This window comes from Palaemon carinicauda, chromosome 25, assembly GCF_036898095.1.
Source record: "Palaemon carinicauda isolate YSFRI2023 chromosome 25, ASM3689809v2, whole genome shotgun sequence".
Lineage (NCBI taxonomy): Eukaryota > Metazoa > Arthropoda > Malacostraca > Decapoda > Palaemonidae > Palaemon > Palaemon carinicauda.
The window spans coordinates 8,046,018-8,068,698 of record NC_090749.1 but is presented as its reverse complement, the minus strand read 5'-3'; the positions used below and the strand labels follow the sequence as shown (position 1 = coordinate 8,068,698).

The window sequence follows — 22,681 nt, the reverse complement described above, 5'->3', positions numbered from 1 at the left end:
TCTCCGTCTGTTCATTAAAACTTGAAGTGGAATGGAAGGGAGAGGAGAACTCAGAGTTGATTGAGTGGAGAGACACTCATTCGTCACACTGTTGGTAATTGTCTCGTCTCTGCATAAGGAGAATTCCATTTCAACAAAGCTTTGGAAAACACAAACATACAGATACAAAGACAGACAGACAGACATACACGCACTCGCACACAAATACACATATGCAACAACAACAATATCTCAGTGGAGTCTAAGAATCGAAGACAGAATTTCTGTCAGATTAATACTATGTCTGATGCTATTAGAAATATGGATCCTGTTAGGCAAAAGACCCCTTTATTGTAGAGAAACCGGAAGGAAATAAGTTATACACACACACACACACACACACACACACACATATATATATATATATATATATATATATATATATATATATATATATATATATATATTATTACTTGCCAAGCTATAGCAGCATGCTATAAGCCCAGGGGCCCCAACCGGGAAAATAGTCTAGTGAGGAAAGGAAACAAGGAAAATAATATATATATATATATATATATATATGTATATATATATATATATATATATATATATATACATATATATATATATATATATATATATATATATATATATATATATATATATATATATATATATATATATATATATATATATATATGTGTGTGTGTGTGTGTGTGTATAGCCTATATGTATATATCCTCATCATCACCTCCTCCTACACCTACTGATGCAAAGGGCCTCAGTTAGGTTTTTCCAGTTGTCTTTATCTTGAACTTTTAAATCAATACTTCTCCATTCATAGTCTCCTACTTCACGCTTCATAGACTTCAGCCATGTAGGTTTGGGTCTTCCAACTCTTCTAGTGTCTTGTGGAGCCCAGTTGAAAGTTTGGTGAACTAATCTCTCTTGGGAGTGCGAAGAGCATGCCCAAACCATCTCCATCTACCCCTCACCATGATCTTATCCACATATGGCACTTGGGTGATCTCTCTTATAGTTTTATTTCTAATCCTGTCCTTCCATTTAACGCCCGATACCCTTCTGAGGCTTTGTTCTCAAATCTACTAAATATCTTGGAAATTGTTTCATTGTCATACCATGACTCATGTCCATACAGTAACACCGATCTCACTAAACTGGTATTAGTCGGATTTTTACATGTAATTTCAGGCCAATTTCATTTTCAAATTCTACTTAACATAGCCATTGTCTGATTGATTTGTTTTTTCAATCTCTCACTGAGCTTTAATTCTAAAGACCCAGTATTGGATATATATATATATATATATATATATATATATATATATATATATATATATATATATATATATATATATATATATATAATGCAGCCGTTTCTACTCCCCTGCTGTTCAAAGGCCTCAGATACGCCCTTATTCATGTCTGGGTTGTGGACAATTTTCAGCACTACACTAGCCAACTGCGGAATGGTGATGGTGGGAGAATTTTGTCTGATAGCTCTCCGGAAGCTTACCTAGTATTGGTGACCCAGACAAATGAAAAATGAGGTTTTTGATTTTTTTTTTGACAGATTTTGATCTAAAAACCTACAGTACGAAACAAGACATTTCAATTTTTATCATTCATAAAACATCAAGATGAAAATTGCAGATGAAATCATTTAGATAAAATTATAGATGATTGATTTTATTCAAATGTAAAAAGAGAAATTGTAAAGGTGTTTTCATTCATGAATCAGCTAAAAGATGAATATTCTTCTGTTTCATATCTCACTAGACAAGTTTTTAAAAATACCTTCAAGATTTAATTCGTTCACAAGTGATTAGAGAAATCACAGACATCTTTACATATTATCTATAATAATTCATATTTTTTTCCGGTTAGCATTGATTAAAATCTATTTTATATAACAAAATTTCAAAGTCCAAATGATAGTTATTATGTTAGGTAATCATTCTAGCATGAGTTTTCAATTACTCCATTGAATTACATTTATTTTCTATATAATTTATCAGTGTATTGATATATTAAGCCTTTATTATACAATTAAAATGTATAAAGTAACTATTTGATACAATAGTACATATAAAACATTTCTCACATTTTGTTGAAGACTGCTAGGAAAAATTTGCTTCTTATTTTGGGGTAAACTTAATGGTTTTTACATTCAGAGATTACGCAAGGTAGTGAGCTGCATTGGGAGTACATACTCTGGAATGATAATATATTTATTAACTTGTCCATCGGTTTACTCAATGCGCGAGTGAATTGAGTAACCGCGTTTAAAATTAACGTTTTGTCAACCCTTTAGTCAAGAAAGTTTTTAATAATAATAGAATGTAATAGAATATATTCAGTAGCAAAGGTTAACTTCCACCCCAAGCAATTTGATCCCACTCTTTTTAAAATTCTGATTTCTCTTTCTATAGCTATATATGTAAATTTTTAGTGAATCTTCCACATGATATGAAGATTTTCATTTAAATTTATTAAAAATAATTAAAAACACAAAACAAAATACTTGAAACGTTAAAAAACCCAAAATATTCGAAAACATATCATTATGATGATAAAATATCTTTTCATATTAACCGTTCACTGAGATTGGAGAAAGCCTTTCCTGCTCCATCAGTATTCAATAAGTAAAGAAACTGAATGATAAAATACAAAGGTGAAAATTTTAATTTCATTGACTATAATGAAGATTAATTTATGTAATTTTCCATAGATTTTAGAGAAAATAGAAGAACTAGCAACACAGTTTTCTTTCGTTTCTGTCTTGGCTTTCGAGGGGGACTAAATGAAATCTAATTCTCTATCATCCCTTTATCTAAGTTTATATGTTAATAAATGTTGCATTTTAATCCTTTTTATCCTATAATGCCCTTTGATCTATTTCTAATTATGTTTCAGGGGAAACAAGAAGATCTGCTCTTCTAGTCTGCTGTAAGATTTCATATAAAAAAACGGTTATATATATGAAAAGTATCTCACAAATTTTAAATATTAGATTTAGAGGGAGAAAGAAAAGATAGCAAATTGTGAAAAACTATAGTAATTATAGATTATTTTCTTCCTCATTTACAGTGGCAATTCCATTAGATTGAGAGAGAGAGAGAGAGAGAGAGAGAGAGAGAGAGAGAGAGAGAGAGAGAGAGAGAGAGAGAGAGAGAGATAATTATGGACAGCAAATGGTTCTGTTCGCTATTTTTGTTTTTTCCGTAGGTTATGTATGATGCTTATATAAGTACCAGCAGTATTCTTGCAGCTCCAGGTAAAACCAATTCCAAAGAAAATCCTACGGTTTGGCAGGAAAAATTAAATACATACAAAAGAGTTAAGTGGTATTCGTTGGTTGTTGCAGCCAAAAATTCTAGGTAATCACATCTATAAATAAGTACAGAAACGTAAGCAATTACAAGCTTGAATAATTGAGGTAAGTAAATTACCGAGTTACTTAAACACAAATCAGTCAGTTTAAACATCCAATGTTGCATTACCGTTTGGAACAGAAAGCAATACAGCGACTCCTTTTACTAATCATTGGTATTTTGTATAGCTAAAACGCAAATACTAGAGCTCAAGAACACCTTCAGGGTAGAACTTTCTGGCTAATAATGCTTGGTTATAGATTTGCCTTTGTTCGTTAAAGGATGCCACAAATATTACGCCCTAGCACATCTCTTTGTCTATCAAATTAGGGACTTAATCATTCTCCAAAATGGCCAGTTTTCTAGTTTTATGGATGACATGACCAAATGCTCAGTAGTATCCTCTTCCTCCCTATACAAAACAAAGGGTATCCTTATCATTTCTGTTTCTATAATTTTCTTTTAATTCTCGCACATTTAATCTAGTTTTCATAAATATTACTCTCGCATTAGTGTCAAGTTCACCTATGCAGTCTCTTCTGCCATTACTAGCCTACTCAAAAACCTCAGTTTGGTCATCTCTGCTTTTCTTGCTTCCATTTTTCTTTCAATTTAATTTGCCACTTTACTTTTTGTTTCTTTTTAAATTTCTTGTTTATTTATACTTTCTTACCTCTTCAATTTTAATATAATATTCATTGCATATTTCTTCAATACTTTTTCTCCAACATTCTCCATATGGTTCTCTTATTTGATCTTCCACTACTCTCTTAACTAGCTATTTGTCATCTGATGTTATGAAATAACATCACATTTTTCATACTCTATTCTATTTTCAACTGGCCGTATTCCTATTTCTGCTATTAGCCCCCAGTATGGTGTAGTAGAAACCTGTTTAAACATTCCTTTCATAATTTTGTACTGTTTACTCTCTAGTTCTTTCATTTCTTTTTCTTTTATTACACCCCATGTCTAAATATTTGAAACATTGTAGGTACTACTACTGTATCATAGATCTTTATTCTCACTAACAATGCCAAATCTCCTACTCTGTTACTGTCTCGGGAAACGTTCTGGTGCTCGTCGTGTCAACACCACCCTTTCTCGCTGCTCCTCTGAGAGCAGCTAACAGGAACCTTTCATTGTTCCTTGCCTTCCTCTCGCAGTATGATTTTCCTTTTTCATTCACGTGAGAGGCCAACACAATCCAGTTAATGTGAGCACAATTTTGTGCCTGTTAGGAACAAACAAGTGTTTATACAGGCCTTTCTTCCGTGAACATCAGCGTAAGATCGTTCTATTCTTCCAGTGTTTACAGCCACGTGACTCAGTGTATAGCCACGTGTCTCGGTACACGTGGGCACAATTTTGCACCTATAAGGAATGAGAACATCAGCGTTAAATTAGTGTGCTACTATTCCAGTGCTTACAGCTATGTGAATCAGTGTATAAGTGCACATTTTTGCGCCTATAAGGAACGAGAACATCGGCGTAAAATCGTACTATCATTGTGCCGTTAGGAACGAACAATAAGGGTTTTCTTTCCCGCAAATATCGGTGTAAAGCTGTGGTTATATTCCCAGTGCCTACAGCCATGTGTCTCAGTGTTTACAGTGAATATGTGCACGATTTTCCGCCCATAAAGAACGAACAATAGGTGTTTTCATAAGCTCCCTCTCCCGTGAATATCGGAGAAAAATCGTGCTTTTTCACCGACCTTAGTTTATTAAAGAATTTACTCACAAAGACTCAAGTTAAAAGATTCATTTTTACCAAGATTAATTACTTCAATGCTGTGTGAACCCAACAGTGACCTAACCCAGTGGCAACATACCTGATACAACGAATCTATCACCGAAAAGTCTCCTCTCTATTCAACGGCCAGAAAGCACAAAACCGAAATTTTCATGACCCTCAATTACTAACTTTTTTTTTTCTTTTTTTTTGAGTGCTCTCAACCTCAATGACAACACAGAACAGCTATTTACTCCGGTGTCTTTCCTGAAATGACCCATAAACCAGTGTGTCAATAAGGGCCTTTGTAACCCAAAGCTCTATTTATTTTATTTCATTCTCTAGAATTAGACAATGCAAATCCAACCAGCCCAACCTAGTGCTCTGTTGCCTGTGCCATTTGACTCTAAATGAAACAAACCACCTCCCCATTACATTGCGTGCAACGGACCGTTATCAGCCATCTTTTTCTCCTGCTCTACAAGTCATTTGTGTTTAGTCTCATCGCCCTTGCTGCCCTAACAATGGCTGATGATGGCGCCCAGACCCCTTCTGTAGGGGGCATTAAAAGGAAAAGTGTCGAAGCTATCTCCCCAAATCGTGGGGACTCTTCTAGAACGAGAAGAGACTCCCACACCAGCCAGGGAGAACCTGAAAACGGAGCTTCGGACATTGAACGCCTCCACCTCGACCTTTCGCAATCCGAAACAGGCTCCCCTGACCCGGTACCCAAAATGGACGAAAGTGATAACCGACCAGAGACAGAAAAAAAAGATACTTCAGCAGCCCCTCAACAGGAAACGGCTATTCCTCCCTCTGTCAGACCCAAGACAGCAACACGGCCTACTGCCAAGCCCGACATAAGCAGTCAAGAGAGTGCACGGCACGCAAAAACAAGGACCCAAGGCAATAGGAGGCCCACGGAGAACACGACGTTGAATGTCGTAGGTAAACTACAACCAACAGTTCCTTCCCTAGCAGATCTTCCAAGATTCAAAGCCTCTAGGGATACTAACTCAAACCACTCCCCTAGTAAATTGATAGATCTAGCAGTAAGATCAGGTAAAGAAGCAGGTCGAGCCATAGCTTACACTTACAAAATAACTAACGATGGGGACTTCATCCTCTTTCCCAAGAATGTCGAAACAGTCGATACCTCTAGGAACTATCGCCACTTTACAGAACTCAACCCCTCCCAAAGAAGGCGAAAAATTTATGTGTATGGATACCCCCTCTATCTTGACTTAGATTTCATCAACGAACACCGGGCCATTTCAGAAGCTGTTTGCAAACAGTACAAGAAGAACAAGCAGAATTTTGATACCACCACAGTTGTATGCACCTTCACAGGCCCCTCCACTCCCCAATTTCTCGATCTAAATCTTTGGGGCAAATACAGAGTTGCAGACTATATCCCGCCGCCCACAAGATGTTTTAATTGCCAGCATTTTGGGCACCACAAGAGTCAGTGCCAACACGAGACTAGATGTGAGGTATGCTCGGAGAAACACGAAACTGAAGTCTGCATCACTAAACACGAAAACAATCAGCCAACCATAGCCAAGTGCCCCAACTGCTCCGCCGACCATCACGCCTGGAACAAACGCTGCCCAGCTTTCATCCATGAGCTAAATCGAAGGGGCACCCCAGCACCTTCACGAACTCAAATCAATCCTTCCCGCCCCTCCTTCCGCCTTCACCCATCCCAATCCTACCATCCTCCACAGTTATGTCACCAATCCTACGCTGAAGCTGCAAAACCAGCTATCCGCCCCTCTGGCACCGAACCTCCTTGCACGCCTCCCCATCATAGCCCTGCTCCCCTCTCCCCAGCAAGCTCGGACCCCACCCCCTCCTCATCCTCACAGCAGGTCCCTCCACCTGAACCAGATATCGTCCCCTCCACCTCTTCCTGTCCAAGCATCTCCGCCGGCTCTTCAGGCTCGACCGAGCCTGTCCCTGCGGTACAACACTCTGCTGGCTCTTCAGGCTCGACCGAGCCTGTCCCTGTGGTACAGCACTCTGCTGGCTTTTTAGGCTCAACCGAGCCTGTTCCTGCATTACAGCACTCTGCTACCACCTCACCCATACCCAACCACTCAGCAAACAGATTACCCAATAGTAGGCTATCTAAGGAACCCAGCCTAACCTCTCCTTCCCAGCCCGATCTCTTACCCTGCTGCTCTTGCATTAAGAAATTGCAAGAAATCACTATAAACCTCCATTCAGCCCTTCATGGGGCCCCTGGGCTCTCCCCAGACTACACGCGCATCATAGCAAACCTGATTAAGGACCTGACCCAATACCATGGATCCTTACAGCAATGATAGCTCGGAATCTGAAGTTTACCTACACACATATGAAACCGGCAAGGGACTTAAAATTATGCAGTGGAACATCGCAGGAGTTAGCAGCAAGCATGCACTCCTCCAATCTCAGACTGCCACCCTCAAGCCAGACGTCGTCCTCTTACAGGAGACATTGTTCAGGGAGAACTCACTCTTCTCCTACAAGGATACACTATACACAAAACTCCTCGCACGGACACAACACGGGGACTACTCACACTAGTAAAAGACACAATACAGTCCACAAAGCCACCGACAATACAGTGCGGAGAAGCTGAACTGCTCAGTGTAGAAATCAGACTGGCCCACACAACACTCATCCTACACAACATATATAAAAGCCCAAGAAAGTCTCTGGAAGCTGAAAACCTTTTTGCTTCCATCTCCGCTTCCAACACCATCCTAGCAGGTGATCTAAATACTCACCACCCTTTTTTACACTCTCCAAGTACAAACCCCACTGGGAGGCACCTATACTCCCTCCTTCAGGATTTCCCCAACGTTGCCCTTCTGAACAGGCTACCTGCCAGCACCCACATTGCTGGTGGCACCCTAGATTTAATGTTCATCCCAAGAGCCCTCCACGACACCGCCTCCTGGATGTTATACCCGTCCCTCGCCAGTGACCACTTCACCATCCTCGCCACGGTACCAACCCCCAAACTCCCACCAATCCCGCCACCCCCGGCAAGATGGAATCCTGACTTTGCCCAATGGGACATCTTCGAGAGGCACATGACAACATGGGCTCTCAAGCTCGCAGAAAACCCATCTGGGGACCCCACCTTCCTCCTTACGGAGTTTACAAAACAAATCACCCTGGCTGTGGATGCCTCCATGCCCAGGAAAGGCAGGAACCCGCAACACAATCATAAGGACGCGTGGTACTACTGCCTGCGCATAAAAGAAATGAACAGACGGATAAACAGGACAAGGAAGCTCTTCAGACGGCACAGGACTGATGGGCTACTCCTTCTACTGAGGGAGCTCATAGCCGAAGAAGTTCAAGTTGCCAACGAAGTAAAAGGGGAAAAATGGCTCCAATGGTGCAGCAAAATTTCACAACAAACATCTCTCAAAGCCATCTGGGCCTGGTTTAACAAGGTCTCAGGATCCAAAAGACACCAGACCAAGCCCACTCATCCTCAACCCCATCAAGAGGCAATGAACATAGCTCAAACCTTTGCAAATCGATCGAAATCAACTAACCTATGCCCAGCTACCCAGGCCAGGCAAGAACAACTTTGGCCTAGAAGAAATGACCTAGTTAGAGCAGCCTGCAATGAACCGTCATGCACTGATGCGCTCTACACTTCGGCTGAACTTGAGGCTGCCCTAGCTAAATGTAGAGACACGGCCCCTGGTGCCGATGGCATCACTTATTCGATGCTAAAGCATCTTGGCGAACCTGCCAAAAATAGCTACCTACACATAATTAACCTAACACATGCTCAGAATATCAGGCCCGAACCATGGCACAAACAGGACACCAACCCAATACCAAAGCCTAAGGGAATGAATGCCTATCGTCCCATTGCCCTACTCAGCTGCACTGGTAAGGTAGCTGAACGGATGGTCCTCCGGCGGCTTCAGTGGGCGGTGGGCCCTTTGCACGACAGGCTCTATGCCTACACGAGAGGCATTGGAACACAAGAATGTCTAGCTGATGTCAACGGAAAAAGCGCACTAGTTGTTTTCCTTGATCTTGAGAAGGCCTATGAGCTAGCTAGCTCTGACTCCATTCTGACATGACTAGTCCTCAAAGGCGTCAGAGGCCACCTCCTTGCGCGGACGCAAAAATATAATACCAAAACAGAGTAGATAGAGTTACTTTCCAGGGAGCCACGTCACCATACATACCACTCGAAAATGGCACTCCACAAGGAGGGATATTAAGCCCCTTCTTATTCAATGTACTCATTGAAAATATATTGAAAGAAGACTACCCGGAGGGCATTCAAATCTTCATCTACGCAGACGATATTTGCGTTGTCTGCCCACACATAGTCAACAGCAAACACCGTAAAATGCAAATCGCCCTAGACACCATTGCAGCAAGCTGCCAGGTCTTAGGACTGAAAATAAACCCGAACAAGACCAAAGCCATGGCTATAAAGCACTCTCAACCACCCCCTCCACTAAACCTACTAGGAACGCCTATTGAATGGGTCAACAACTTTACCTACTTAGGTGTTAACCTCAACTTCAGGCTATCACCCACCCCCGAAATAACGCTCCTCAAGCACAAGGCCAACAGCCGACTGAACGCACTCTGACGCATCACGTCACTAAATCAGGGCGCAACACATCACATTCTAAGACTCTTCTACATTCAGGCTGTACGCTCTTTGGTAGAATATGCAGCCCCTGTTCTCACTACCCTCAGCCCTACACAGGAAAAGTCCATTGAAGTAATTCAAAATAATGCCATGAGGACCATCCTCGGTGCCCCGATTTGGACCAGGCTCTCACTGCTTCGAGCCGAAACCCATCTCCTGCCACTCACAGATAGGATAAACTCACGGAACAGCTCTATAATCTTCAAAACTTTCAAGACCAACCGGAACTGCCCACTCCATAACAAACTTCAAGGCCTAATCTCTCTTTCAGAAGATTTGGCCCCTCCTCACACCTATGCTGGCCATCTTATCACAGCCCTAAGATCCAACGGCTCTCAGACAATGCTATCTACACTCAAAAAAGACACCTTCCACCCGGACTTTTCGGAAAAACCCCCCTGGATTCCCAGCCCTATCAAGTACCACTACACCACCCTCCCGTTCTCCAAGGCGCTATGCCCACCAGCACAGGCCCTAAGAGCAGCCCTTGATTCGATCACCCTCACGCTCGCTGACAATGTGTATTATACTGGCGGCTCTGTAGACAGGGAGGTTCCTGCAGCAGCTGCAACAGTCTACTCCCCACATTTCTCGGACTGCTGGAGGATCTCCAACAATGCCTCCACACTCCAAACTGAATTAGTTGCCATACTCAAAGCCCTCACACATTCACTCACCAGTCAAGGTAACACCACGATGCATACTGACTCCAGAGGAGCTATGGCAGCAATCAGGAGCCAAGATATCCGAGAAAACACACTCATCATCTCCTCTATCAGACAGATAGCCCACACACATGCTCTCCAGAACCGACAGATCACACTAAATTGGATCCCCAGTCATATAGGTATACTCGGTAATGAAGAAGCCGATCGATTAGCAAAGCAGGCCCTCCAAGTCACCACTATCAGCATAACCCTTAACCCATCGCATGAACAGTTCAAATCAGCAATGAATGCTTACTGTCAAACACAACTACATAGCTCCACCAGACAAGCCCTATTTGCCTCGTCAAAATCAGCAAAATGGTATATCAACACTACCAGCCTGGCACCACATGATCTACCAAAGAACACACCCCGCAAACTAGCAGTAATCTACCATAGACTAAGGTTAGGGTACCCCTGCTCATGGGAAATCATCAACCCTGAGGGTAGGCAATGCAAGTACTGCGAAGCTGTTCCGGCACTCCCACTAGATCATTACCTCTGCCACTGCCCAGAAACCACAAATCTGAGACAAAACCTCGGCCAAGGAGTGTCGCATACTGCAGAACATGTGACTGCCCACATTCTCAAAAACATAGAGACGCTTGCAGGTTTTCTGCGATCTTACCCCCCACCTAGGTAAGAAGACAGTCTCTCCCAGCCTATGCAGATATCAACTCTCAACCATCCTTAGCCTTCTCTCCTTGGTTAAGGCTTTCCTCCGCCCTTTTTTGCCCTCTAACGCAAATCACTCCGCTCCTCTACCAGCCCCTCTAACTCACTGGGACCAAGTTCTATAACTTTTCACCCTTAAAACTTCATCTCAACTCTTTAGCCCTCAACAGGACCTAAACACTGGGTCTCTTGACCCTGCCTGCTTAAAGCAGGTATTCATATAAGAAAAATCCTTTTGACTCTGTCCCTGGCATGCCAGAGCCATACCCAGTGACACCAGGCAAGCAGTAATAAGCACTTATGCCTAAAACTGCTTCTTTCCCCTCCCACCGAGAACCCTTCCCTCCTCTCCCAGTCTCTCTAACTCACTGGGACTAAACTCTTTAATCTTTCACCTTTGAGCTTAATCTCATCACTTTGGCCCTAAACAGGCCTAAACACTTGGTTTCTTGACCTTGCCTGCCTAAAGAAGGCATTTCTATAAGTAAAATCCCTTGACGCCGCCCATGGCCAGCCAGGGGCTTAATCAGTGCTAGCCCTTGGGCTGAGCCAGCTCAAAACATGTTGCGAAATCTAATTGACCTTTGCAAGCAGAAATAAGTACTTACACTTAAAACTGCTTCTTTCTTCTTCCACTGAAAACCCTCCTTTCCTCTCTCAGACTCTCCTACTCACTGGGACTCTCTACTATACAGCCTTTCCCCTACCACTATAAAACCTCTCTTCTCGCCCCTAACTAGGGAAAAGAAAAAAAATATACTTCCAGGCCCCGCTGATCTGCAACCACCACACCTACCCGCCGGGGAAACCCCCTAGGGGCTAGCCCCTGTCCGGAGAGAAGCTCCGGGCAATCTAGAGAAGAAGAAGAAGTTACTGTCGCCATACTTCCTAACTTCCTGTACCATGTAGCCTATTCTATTATTGCTTCCCCTTTGCTTATGATGAGACTTTGGTTTCTTTTATCCTATTACCACTCTCCTGATTATTTATATTCCTTAACTGTTTCTATCCTTCGGAGTTTCTTAAAACCTCGTCCTTTGAGTTCCATGGTTGATTTGTTGTAGGTGGAAATTGGGAGAAACAAAAATCCATAAAAGGACTCATTCATATCGTATACATGCAAAACAATACATCTCTCTGAAGTGCAAAGAATGTACAGATATAATTGTGTACATTTGGTGGTACATATGTTGCGACCCATCTCAGAATCTGCACCGTGTTGGAATATTCTCATTTGGCGCTGCGCAATGTGAAGATTACCAGATCGCGCGACCAAGTTGGAATCATATTTTGGTTGCTGTGGAGTGAAACAGATTCACGTAAATACGCCGACTGACTCGTTTACCTTATATGGCAATACAGTAGGTGTGTTAACAGTATTAGTTTCTATGGGGTGATCTCCTCGTCGTATATGCAGTGATCAGGCCATTATGTAAAGTCAGGTCATTATGTGTGTTTAATTTGTTTCCAAGGCATGTTAGTTATTGTAGTATGGAATTGCCACCCCTATCTGTCACTGTGTTTAGGCCACTTAAAATTGTTGAATGTCAGCCTCTAATTCACAAACAATGGGGAGGGTGTTATAGTTAATTAACTAATATAATTTTTATGCATTTGATATTTTATGAACAGTGTGTATGTTAATTTTATAATGATTCAAAGCACCTTTAACACACTATCAATTGTCATAAATTACAAATAATTTTTCGTTGCAATAATAACCACATCTTGATGTTGGGAAGTCAAGAAAGAATATGCAATCAGCAGTCATATGTTCGCGGTGTAGATCCATGTCTGATTTTGCCAGTAAATAATCTATTCTAGTTTTACTTCTTTCAGGGTTTAAATTGTCACCAAGTCAAATCAAAGAATGATTTAGAAAGTTTGGCAAATTACTCAGTTATTAGTTATTCCTAGACTAGATAATAATAAGTACTTAACTGGCAATTGAACACTTGTTAGCAGCTTGGCAGAAGGTCGTGACAGCACACTGACTGACAAGCACTTGACGTTAATGTCGTCTGCTTGTGCTTTATATAGGCGTCAACACCCGCGGGAACCCAACTCTGCATTCCAACTTTGCCGTACAAAGTAAGAATTCTAACATCACGCAACCCGATTCGGAATCGGCGCAGATTCCAGCATAGCGCGGAACACATATCTGTTCAAGCTAAATTCTAAAAGCTTTTTGTTTTCTTATAGCGAGGAAGAATGAGTTGGCAAACTGAAGAGAAGTGAGTTGAGAGAAAACTTGATCAGGATGGATGGATGTGATGGCCATTGCATTCTGCTTCATCACAACAATGTTGTCAACACATTTTATATCATCTGGTCTTTGAGAAATGATAACAAGTGAAGCAGATGTCTGCATTGACATTAACAATGCCATGCTGTTATGAAACCCAAAAGACTATATAGGCCCTACCATGTCCCATATTCGTTTTAAAGTTTCCTTAACAACTAAGTAACGGAGCCAGATTTGGTTTACAGTGAATGCTGTTATGTATTATTGTAATAATGTACTGTATTACCTCAAATGTTATGTGTATTGAGCACAACATTGCATCATATTGCATTGATAAAACACGTTTAAGATTGTATATAACTGAAATAATGTAATTTGATATTAGGATTCAAGCATTTATTGATTACCTCAAAGATAGGATGCGATTCTTTCTACTTTTGTACTGCAGTAGGATTTAGGTCTTTTGAGAGCGATGATCTTATGTTTGTTATGAGGTTTTCTTTTTTAAGATTGTTTACGAGATGTTTGACGCTCTCCAACTATCATCTGATTTAAATCAGAACTAAACTGGGAGGTGTTAGTTATCACATAAATCAATTCTTAATTGACGCTTTAGTTCAATTTGTTTTATTTCTCATACTTTGATTTGACACAAGTCAATTGGTTATTTCTTTATGTTTTTGCCTGTGAATAAGAATTTCAATTTAGATAGATTGTGCATGATATATAAGTATTTTCTGGTTAGAGGAACTATGCAAGGATTGTTGAACCCAGGTATTGCTTTGATTTGCTATTATGTGATACAAAAGTACCTTTCATTATAAGTTTGTTATTATTACTGATTTCAATGATCAATGTTAAAATAAAACGATGGAAATTGATGGATTCTGGTAATATATTAAATGAATTTTTAACAATCTCAGAATAGAATGAGAAGGGAGTTATATTGGGTAAGCATTTGTGTGTTAGTTACATAGTAATTTATAGCAATAGATAGTTGAAGTTTGCATGAATGGTGGATATATGAATTGAGGTGTCCATTACAGAGAGGTTGTACTGTATGTGCATGATCTGTGTTTTCTTGTATGTTTGCTGTAATGTGATGGATGTTTGTTGGTTTGTAGCGACTAATTACATTACATTTAATGTGAGAAACTACCAGCAGATTGTATATCCTTTCTTGACTTCCCAACATCGAGATGTGGTTATTATTGCAACGAAAAATTATTTGTAATTTATGACAATTGATAGTGTGTTAAAGGTGCTTTGAATCATTATAAAATTAACATACACACTGTTTAGAAAATATCAAATGCATAAAAAATAATATTAGTTAATTAACTACAACACCCTCCCCATTCTTTGTGAATTACAGGCTGACATTCAACAATTTTAAGTGGCCTAAACACAGTGACAGATAGGGGTAGCAATTTCATACTACAATAACTAACACGCCTGGGAAACAAATTAAACACACATAATGACCTGACTTTACATATTGGCCTGATCACTGCATATACGACGAGGAGATCACCCCGTAGAACCTAATACTGTTAACACACCTATTGCCATATAGGGTAAACGAGTCAGTCGGCGTATTTACGAGAATCTTTTTCACTCCGCAGCAACCAAAATACGATTCCAACTTGGTCGCACGATCTGGGAATCTTCACACTGTGCAGCGCCAAATGAGAATATTCCAACACAGTGCAGATTCTGAGATGGGTCGCAACATACACACCTGCGTTTCATTCAACATATCAAAAATAAAAAATTAACAGCGCAGATGGGATACCCCTGGATAATTACTAATAATTATCCACTCATTTACAGGTGAGTAATATGCTGAAATCAACAGACAATCAACCAACATAAATTATAAAATTGCCGATGACCCAATGACGAATACACGCAGAGATCATAGAGCAGCAGAAGAAAAATTTGTTGCAAGAGAAGCAAAAGAAAAAGGCTAATGAGTATTTCCTATGCAGCCGACCAGAAGAATTTCATCAAACACTAGCAAACAAAACAAGAAAACAAAGTGAATTTTAAAGTTGGGTAGGATACAAAAAAGGTAGGAAGTTACAACGTGACTTTAAAACAGTAGCCTGACCTATCCAAGGTATCAAGGTAAGCAGTCAAAATGCCTCTTGACATTGAACATCCTGAACGATTTAGCATCACAACTGTATCCAATTCTCTTGCAACACGATGGCAACAGTGGTGTGAGAAATTTAAGATTTATTTAGAAGCATTTGGGAATGTGAAGGATGCCTAAAAGAAGGCATTATTACTTCACACAGCAGGTAGAGAAGTTCGGGAAGTGTTTAAGACATTGCAGCCTACAGATGACACAAGTGAAGCTGCAAACAAGGCTCTTACCACATATTTTGCTCCTCAGGTCAACAAATTTTTGAAAGGTATCAATTTACAGCACAGACATATCAGATAAAAAAAATGAAAGTTTTGATGCATTTGTGACTAGACTAAAGAATTTAGCTGTTTCATATGAATTTCTAGAATTAGAAAATGTTATCATAGATCAAGTTATTGCACATTGCACATCACAAGAGCTAAGAAAAAGATTATTGCAAGACAAAGATTTAACATTAGAACTGGTATTGATAATAGGCAGAGCTTTAGAAACCTCAAATAGGCAAAGTAACATAATAGGTGGTTCTACAAGTAATAGAATGAAATGTTCTAAAATTAATACAATAGGTTCCAAGTGGAAAAAACAATGAGAATCAGAGAAGGAATATATCAAAGCCTAGTCATAGAAAATCCAATGAATAATCAAATCCATGCTACACCAAATAAACTAAGATCAATAAAGTCCCGGAACAAAAAATGAAGAAGAACATACCAATAGCAAAGGGTAGTTGGTAGATCTCGTCCAAGGACGCTGTCAAGGCTGTATTGAACATACAGTAGATGTCCCAGCACAGGTGAGTAAAAACTGTAAGTTACATTTCTCAAAGTTTGGGGTGCTTATGCCAGAGAGAGAGAGAGAGAGAGAGAGAGAGAGAGAGAGAGAGAGAGAGAGAGAGAGAGAGAGAGAGAGAGAGAGATCTGGCCTATGTATCCATTTACTCGTAAAGAATATTACATTCAACTTTTGTTTTTATAGTTGAATCCCATTAAAAGTCTCGATAAATATGCATCTCCCGTATATCTTAACAACCTTGACATGATCAAACTTTCGTCTTCAGATTGTAAAACAGCAAAAAGAAAAGAGTCACATATTAATTTTGCTTTCATGAAGAAAATTACCAAGTGTCAATTGTTTCAATTCCTAAGCCTCTCAGTGGCAAACAACATTTAAGATCAGGTCTTATGGCACCAATAGGTTTGTTGTTTTATAAGTTTATTATCTGAAATACTCTAACTCACAGTTCTTTCAAGAATACAACTTAAATAGTTTAAAGAGTAAATAATGAGCCGACTTAAGGGAGAGACAGTTATAGAAAATGAATTTTGACACAGGAAAAATAATTTTTTTTTTTGTGTGAGATAGCCATGTCGTCCTGATGGAAGTGCCTCATTGGCAGATTCTACTTGGGATATTTCTACGAGTGATAAACCAGAGAAATTTTATCTTAGAGGTATCAATGTGAGACATCGCATTCATTCCTTTCGCTTCCGGATCTAAGTTTCCTGCTACATGCCGGGTAAGCTTCTTGTTGAAGCTCGTGGTAAAGATATCGATTTGCAGTTCCAGGACTTGCTCTAGAATGAAACAGAATGATTTTGTGTCCAGAGACCATTCTCTTTCCTGAGGATTGGATCTCGATAGGGCGTCCACCGTCACATTGCGAATTCCTTTGAGGTCAACTGCTGAAAGATGAAATTTCCTCCTTTTTGCTAAAGAGAGAATGGCTATGATTACATGGTTGATCTGAGGAGATCTGGAGCCCTGTCTGTTGACGCAGTGTACTATTGTATTGTTGTTGATGACTAATTTGATATGATTTCGTCTTTAGGCATAGTATCTTCAGAGTCAGACACAATGCCATAGCTTCCTGAACATTGATGGGAAATTTCTGAAATGCAATTAAACTCTGACCCTGCACTTTTTTGGAAGAAACATACTACTAGGGAGCTGTGTACACAGTCAGAGGGAAGGCGGCAACTGAGGCAAAGCGACAGGAAAGGATTTCCTTCCCTTAAAGTGACTTCTGGGCTTCTTGCCCTCAGGTTGAGGTTCTTCAACCAATTTTTCAGGGAAGAGATCCTTCTCCAGATATTAGAGTTGATCAGTTTTCTAGGTTCATGTCTGATTGCAACAGCAGCTAGGACGTGTTCTCTACATTCTCTCCTGGCTAGGAAGAAAGCATGGAGAACTCTATGAAAACATGATTATGTGAGTCTTCACCAAGACAGGGAAGAGATCAGATTTAGAATAGTTTCCAAGAAGCATCTCTAGATAAGATCAGAAGGCTAAGGAGGCTCCCAATTCTCCATTTAATAGGGATTAGAGATTCCTAAGTATTTTCTCATTAAGTAGTTTGCCTCCGATGTCTTTATATAGTTTTCCAACAGTGAAGGTGTGTTGGACACCCTTCCAGTTTTTCAAATCATAAGGAAGGACTAGAGCGACAGGTTTACATTCCTGTAGCACTGGGAATGGCCTGCTCTCCACTATTGCTTTCATCACGCCCTCTAAGCTTTTAAAGGCAAAAGGGAAGACAATATCCTTGGGTGCCACAAAGGTGGCCTGTTTCCTGCCAAAGGCAAAAAGTTGGGTATTGTTGAATTCAGCAGTCTTTAACTAACTAACCAAAAGAGATTGAGCCTTACTATGGTCTAGAATGATTGTTTCCTTAGGGATCGTATCATCACTAAGGGATGCTTCCGAGTGCCTTGTAGTAAGGATAACTATTGATCGATGTAAAGCATTCCAAATCCGAAACTGGCTTAAAACCCAAACCATCCCTGATATGGAGGAACCCTTCAGTTAAGGCCATTTGCTCAGTCGAGGGTTTTTAACTGTGCATTTTGATAGGCTCGAAGCTGAGTTACCTTAGAAAAAGTTGCCTTTTGTAAAGCTTCTATCCTCGCTGTTAGATCCGCTTGAGAACATTCATATTTGGCAATTAGGTTCTCCATGAAAGTTTTCTTGAACGCCATTAGCTCCATGTTACTAGGAAGGGGAGGTTTGTCTAAATTTGGAATCATAGTGGAGGCGGAAGCTGGTGCTTGAGCAGCAGTGATCGGGGAAAGTAAAGAGGCACTGGGAGCTGTTCTCACATGATATACATCCAATGACTCTTCTGAGGCTTCCGTGGTCAGAAGGATCCTCTCCCTCTCTGATGACACAGAAGAAATAGTCGATATGTTTTCAGCATCCAGGATCATGACTTGCAGAGCGTCACAGACTTCATCACATGCATGATCTGCTGGTACCGTCGGGAGTTGAACCGTCGGTAATTGATTACCAAACACAGAGGTCACCTCAGCCTTGGGAAAGAAAAGGTCCTTCAGTTCCAGAGAAGGAAGATGAGGGGCATCCTGTTGAGAGTTCTTCTGGAGGACTCCTACTCAGTGTCGGAGTATCCTCCGACTTCGATCTCGAACGTCCAAGGAGACGACAGTGGCATAGATGGCGGTTTTAAGGAGACCCGTGCAAACCTGGCATTTGGTAGGTTCCTAGAATGCAATGGATCCATTGGAAACAAAAATCAGCATGTTTATGGCAGGTCTTGTGGCTGCAGGGTGACTTGACCAACCTGGTAAAGGCAACCTGTAAAGAATAAGCATTGCAATTACATATCATTAAAAATTATTTTCTTAAGTAGAACCTATCCTAACTTAAATAAACATACCGCTTAAAAAGTGACAATAGATTGAACATAATCAGAACATATGCAAAACTGCTCAGAAATCCATATAGATTTATGAAGCAAAATATAATAACAATGTTGTAGGAATATGGAGGAAAGGTTCAAATCAAAGGGACACCAGAACATCCAGAGTAGGTCTATTGGAACAAGCTAAGAAGGCAAGTTCACACATCATACTGTCTAGACCTCCAACAGCTGCCCCCGAGGCTACCGTAGCTGGGTCAAGGCAGCAACTATTTCTAGTAGCCAATAAAAGACTGACCGGTCAATATCCCAGGCATGTCGACACAAGGTGGCAGACCCATTATAAAGTCAACAGAGGAAGAGTGAACAAACCCATAGGAAAGGGTTGACACTCAGGAAAGTACTGGAATGAAAGGCAGCTAATAATTGAACCTGCCAAGACCTGATCATTATCATTAACTTAAAAAAGTGGGGTGTAGCCGGTAAGATAATGAGACCCGTACAAGACAGCCAGGACGCTAAGACTTAGAAATTCAAAGGATTTCCTGACAACCAGGCAGGATCCAATCGACCAACTTCAGAGGACAATATTCCTCAAGTGTGTGATAGTAAAGAGCAGATGATCAATCTAAGGCTGCACTTAAGGTAGCAGAGGGAATGACCCATAGCCAACACACAGGCAGTGCTAGAAGAACTCAAGCTGACAAGACAGGAAGCAGATACAGAAGGCAGCACCTCTGTCTAGATAGGCTAACCAGGCAAGGGAGTCAAGACTCAATGGCAAGAGGGACAGCACTGGAAGTGAGGCTGCAGACATAGAACAGGCTCTGCCAAGGCGGCAGAAGAGGACCCCAAGGGGTACCAACTCTACACCTAGATAGGGTTAGGCCATAGGGAGAACTTAGCAGGCAAACCTAGCCTACCTAGTGGGTGAGGGAAAACTCAAAAGCTAGGGTAAGATGACTAGACAAGAGGAACATAGTTCCCAGTACAGTCCGGTTATGGCCTAACTAGGAAGGGGAAGGGGCAGAGAAAACACCCAAGGGGGATCTCTAGAGCAGCAGAGAGATTTTGACCAGGGGAGGTGAAAATCTCACCTACCTAGGGCAAGGAAAGATAGCCTACAAGTAGGCACACTAACAGACACAAGGATAAGTGAAGAAAGGGGTGGTGATTGGAGACTTAGTAAATGGCGAGGCAGCATAACAGGAAGGCCCAACAGCGACATTAGAGCAGCAATATTCTTTCAAGGGGTCTGCCATGAAAGGGCACTGAGGACAAGTCCTCACAACCAGGCATAGCCTACCAAATACTAATAGGGAAGCCTAATAATGGTTAAGGCGACACAAGGGGGTCTACCAGTTAGCATCAGAACAGGGGGTAAAGCATTCCTATGTGTAAAAATAAGTAGATACAGGGAACTGCTTCCCAAAAGCCGTGCCACCTCGCCAAACATATAGGTTAAGTGGAAAATGAAAACCGTCACCCTAGGGCAGCTGAGAACACTATCCAACTACAAGAAGGACCTTCAAGACTGCAGCTCCCCGCCATGACGAATCGACTGCATGGGAGGATAGACACCCTCACCCAACCAGTGAGATTTGGTAAAAGAAGAAGGGGATGGTGCATGAGTGAAAATTTACCTGGCATGCCCGCCCGCTACAGTAGGCTTGCGTAAGTCAATGGTGATAAAAACACCCAAGAAACACCAAGGAATGATGAGGGACTACCATAAACATACCACATCTTAAATGAATAATGCAAAACATATTCTTACCGTAAAATGACTAAATAACTAAGCTTTCTTGAGCAATTGGTAGTGCCGCTGGCCTCGGAACAATAAAGGCATGCAAATCAAATAAAACACTGAGTGGAGACGCAAAATTCTCCAATAGACAAAAAATGGGTACTCATCTCAGTTGATGAGGAAGAAGCTGATGCATCCATGATAAAAAATCATTCAAAAAACCAAGAAAAATCGGCAGAAACTCTCCCAGGGATCGTCAAAGATGGTGACTGCGATGGGGAATATATCAAAGGAAACATGTTAGTTGTAGCATATTGAGATCGGGAGTTGTAACGTTTTTCTTGCCCATGTATCCTACCCTTACCTTATCCTTTGAGACAAGGTTAACTCTATTCGGGGAAGGATAACCATAGCTACTTAATAACACATTCCTGATTTTTACCAGATATCTCTCGGGATATTTGTTCCATTAAACTCCGTTGATACCTTAGAGGTAAAATTTCTCTGGTGTATCACTCGCAGAATTATACCTAGTAGAAGCTGCCAATGAGGAACTTCTATCAGGACGATATGGCTCGAGCCCAAAAAAGTCAAAGATGAAATGATACTGATGGTTTAATGTTACATTCAACTATTGTACACGATGTAGGTTATGCAAAATCTACTAATAAACTTTACTCGACAATAAAAAAACATTAACAGCAATATGAAAATAATAGTATGCAAACAAAAAATAAAACTATATTTAAGATGTATCATAGTGTAGATATTCACAGTATTACACAAAAATCCACCGAATAGGCTACTCACAGCATACCAAAACTAATGGATAAATATACAAAGTTGTTACCAAGTAGGACGAGTTGACTTTCTACAGCAACGGACAGATGGCATTGAGTAGTTTCAGATATAAAATGTTGACAGAAATAAATATGTCAGCCACTTATAAGTAATAGAAGCTTTGCCTGACAACCAATCTGCTTACCGAAAACTATACTCTACGGAGGCAGCCATCTGCTCTGAGGTAAATGTTATGCTAGAAATGATGGATGAAAAACAATGTGGTATCTTAATTCTGCTCGATGTCAGAGCTGCTTCTCATAGTGGTACATGAACTGCTACTAAATGATCTACGGTCCATCGGCGTTAAAAGATCAAGCCTTCGAATACCTAAAAGACTACTTAGTTGGTAGAAATTACTGTGTATAAATTGGAAAATTTTATTCATCATATGAACCTTTAAACAGAGGGGTACCCCAGGGGAGTGTACTTGGCCCAGTCTTATTCTGCATCTATACTATTGGTCTATCGAAAATACTACATGGCGTGAAGTTTAATCTATTTGCAGATGACACACAATTTTACTTCTCCATAAATGATATAGGTGACACTACTGAAACTCTTAACCAAATGCTTGATAGTGTTAGAGAATTGATGACATTTAAACAACTAAGATTAAATGAGAACAAAGCTGAATTCATGGTGGTGGGCAAAAGAAACAGCGGGAAAAACTTAGGTGATTTTCAAAATAACATAAATAATGACTTGGTGCCATTATCTAGTTGAATAGTAACAATAATAGGGAAGTGGGGAATAAGGGGAAAGGAAGAGTACCCCTGGATACAATCCAATTTATAGCTCAAAGGCAGGTACTCGGGATGGGAAAGATTAAGGAAATAAGGGGAAAGAGAAGTACAGGAGTAGA

General features: G+C 40.6%; 1 protein-coding gene across 1 annotated transcript; it reads left to right on the top strand.

Annotated features, from left to right (window-relative positions):
* Window positions 1-5,632: 5,632 nt before the first annotated feature.
* LOC137618842 (uncharacterized) lies at window positions 5,633-9,208 on the top strand. Its single transcript, XM_068349050.1, has 2 exons — window positions 5,633-7,428; window positions 7,567-9,208. The coding sequence occupies exons 1-2, from the start codon at window positions 5,633-5,635 to the stop codon at window positions 9,206-9,208; spliced, it is 3,438 nt and encodes a 1,145-aa protein (XP_068205151.1).
* Window positions 9,209-22,681: the final 13,473 nt, after the last annotated feature.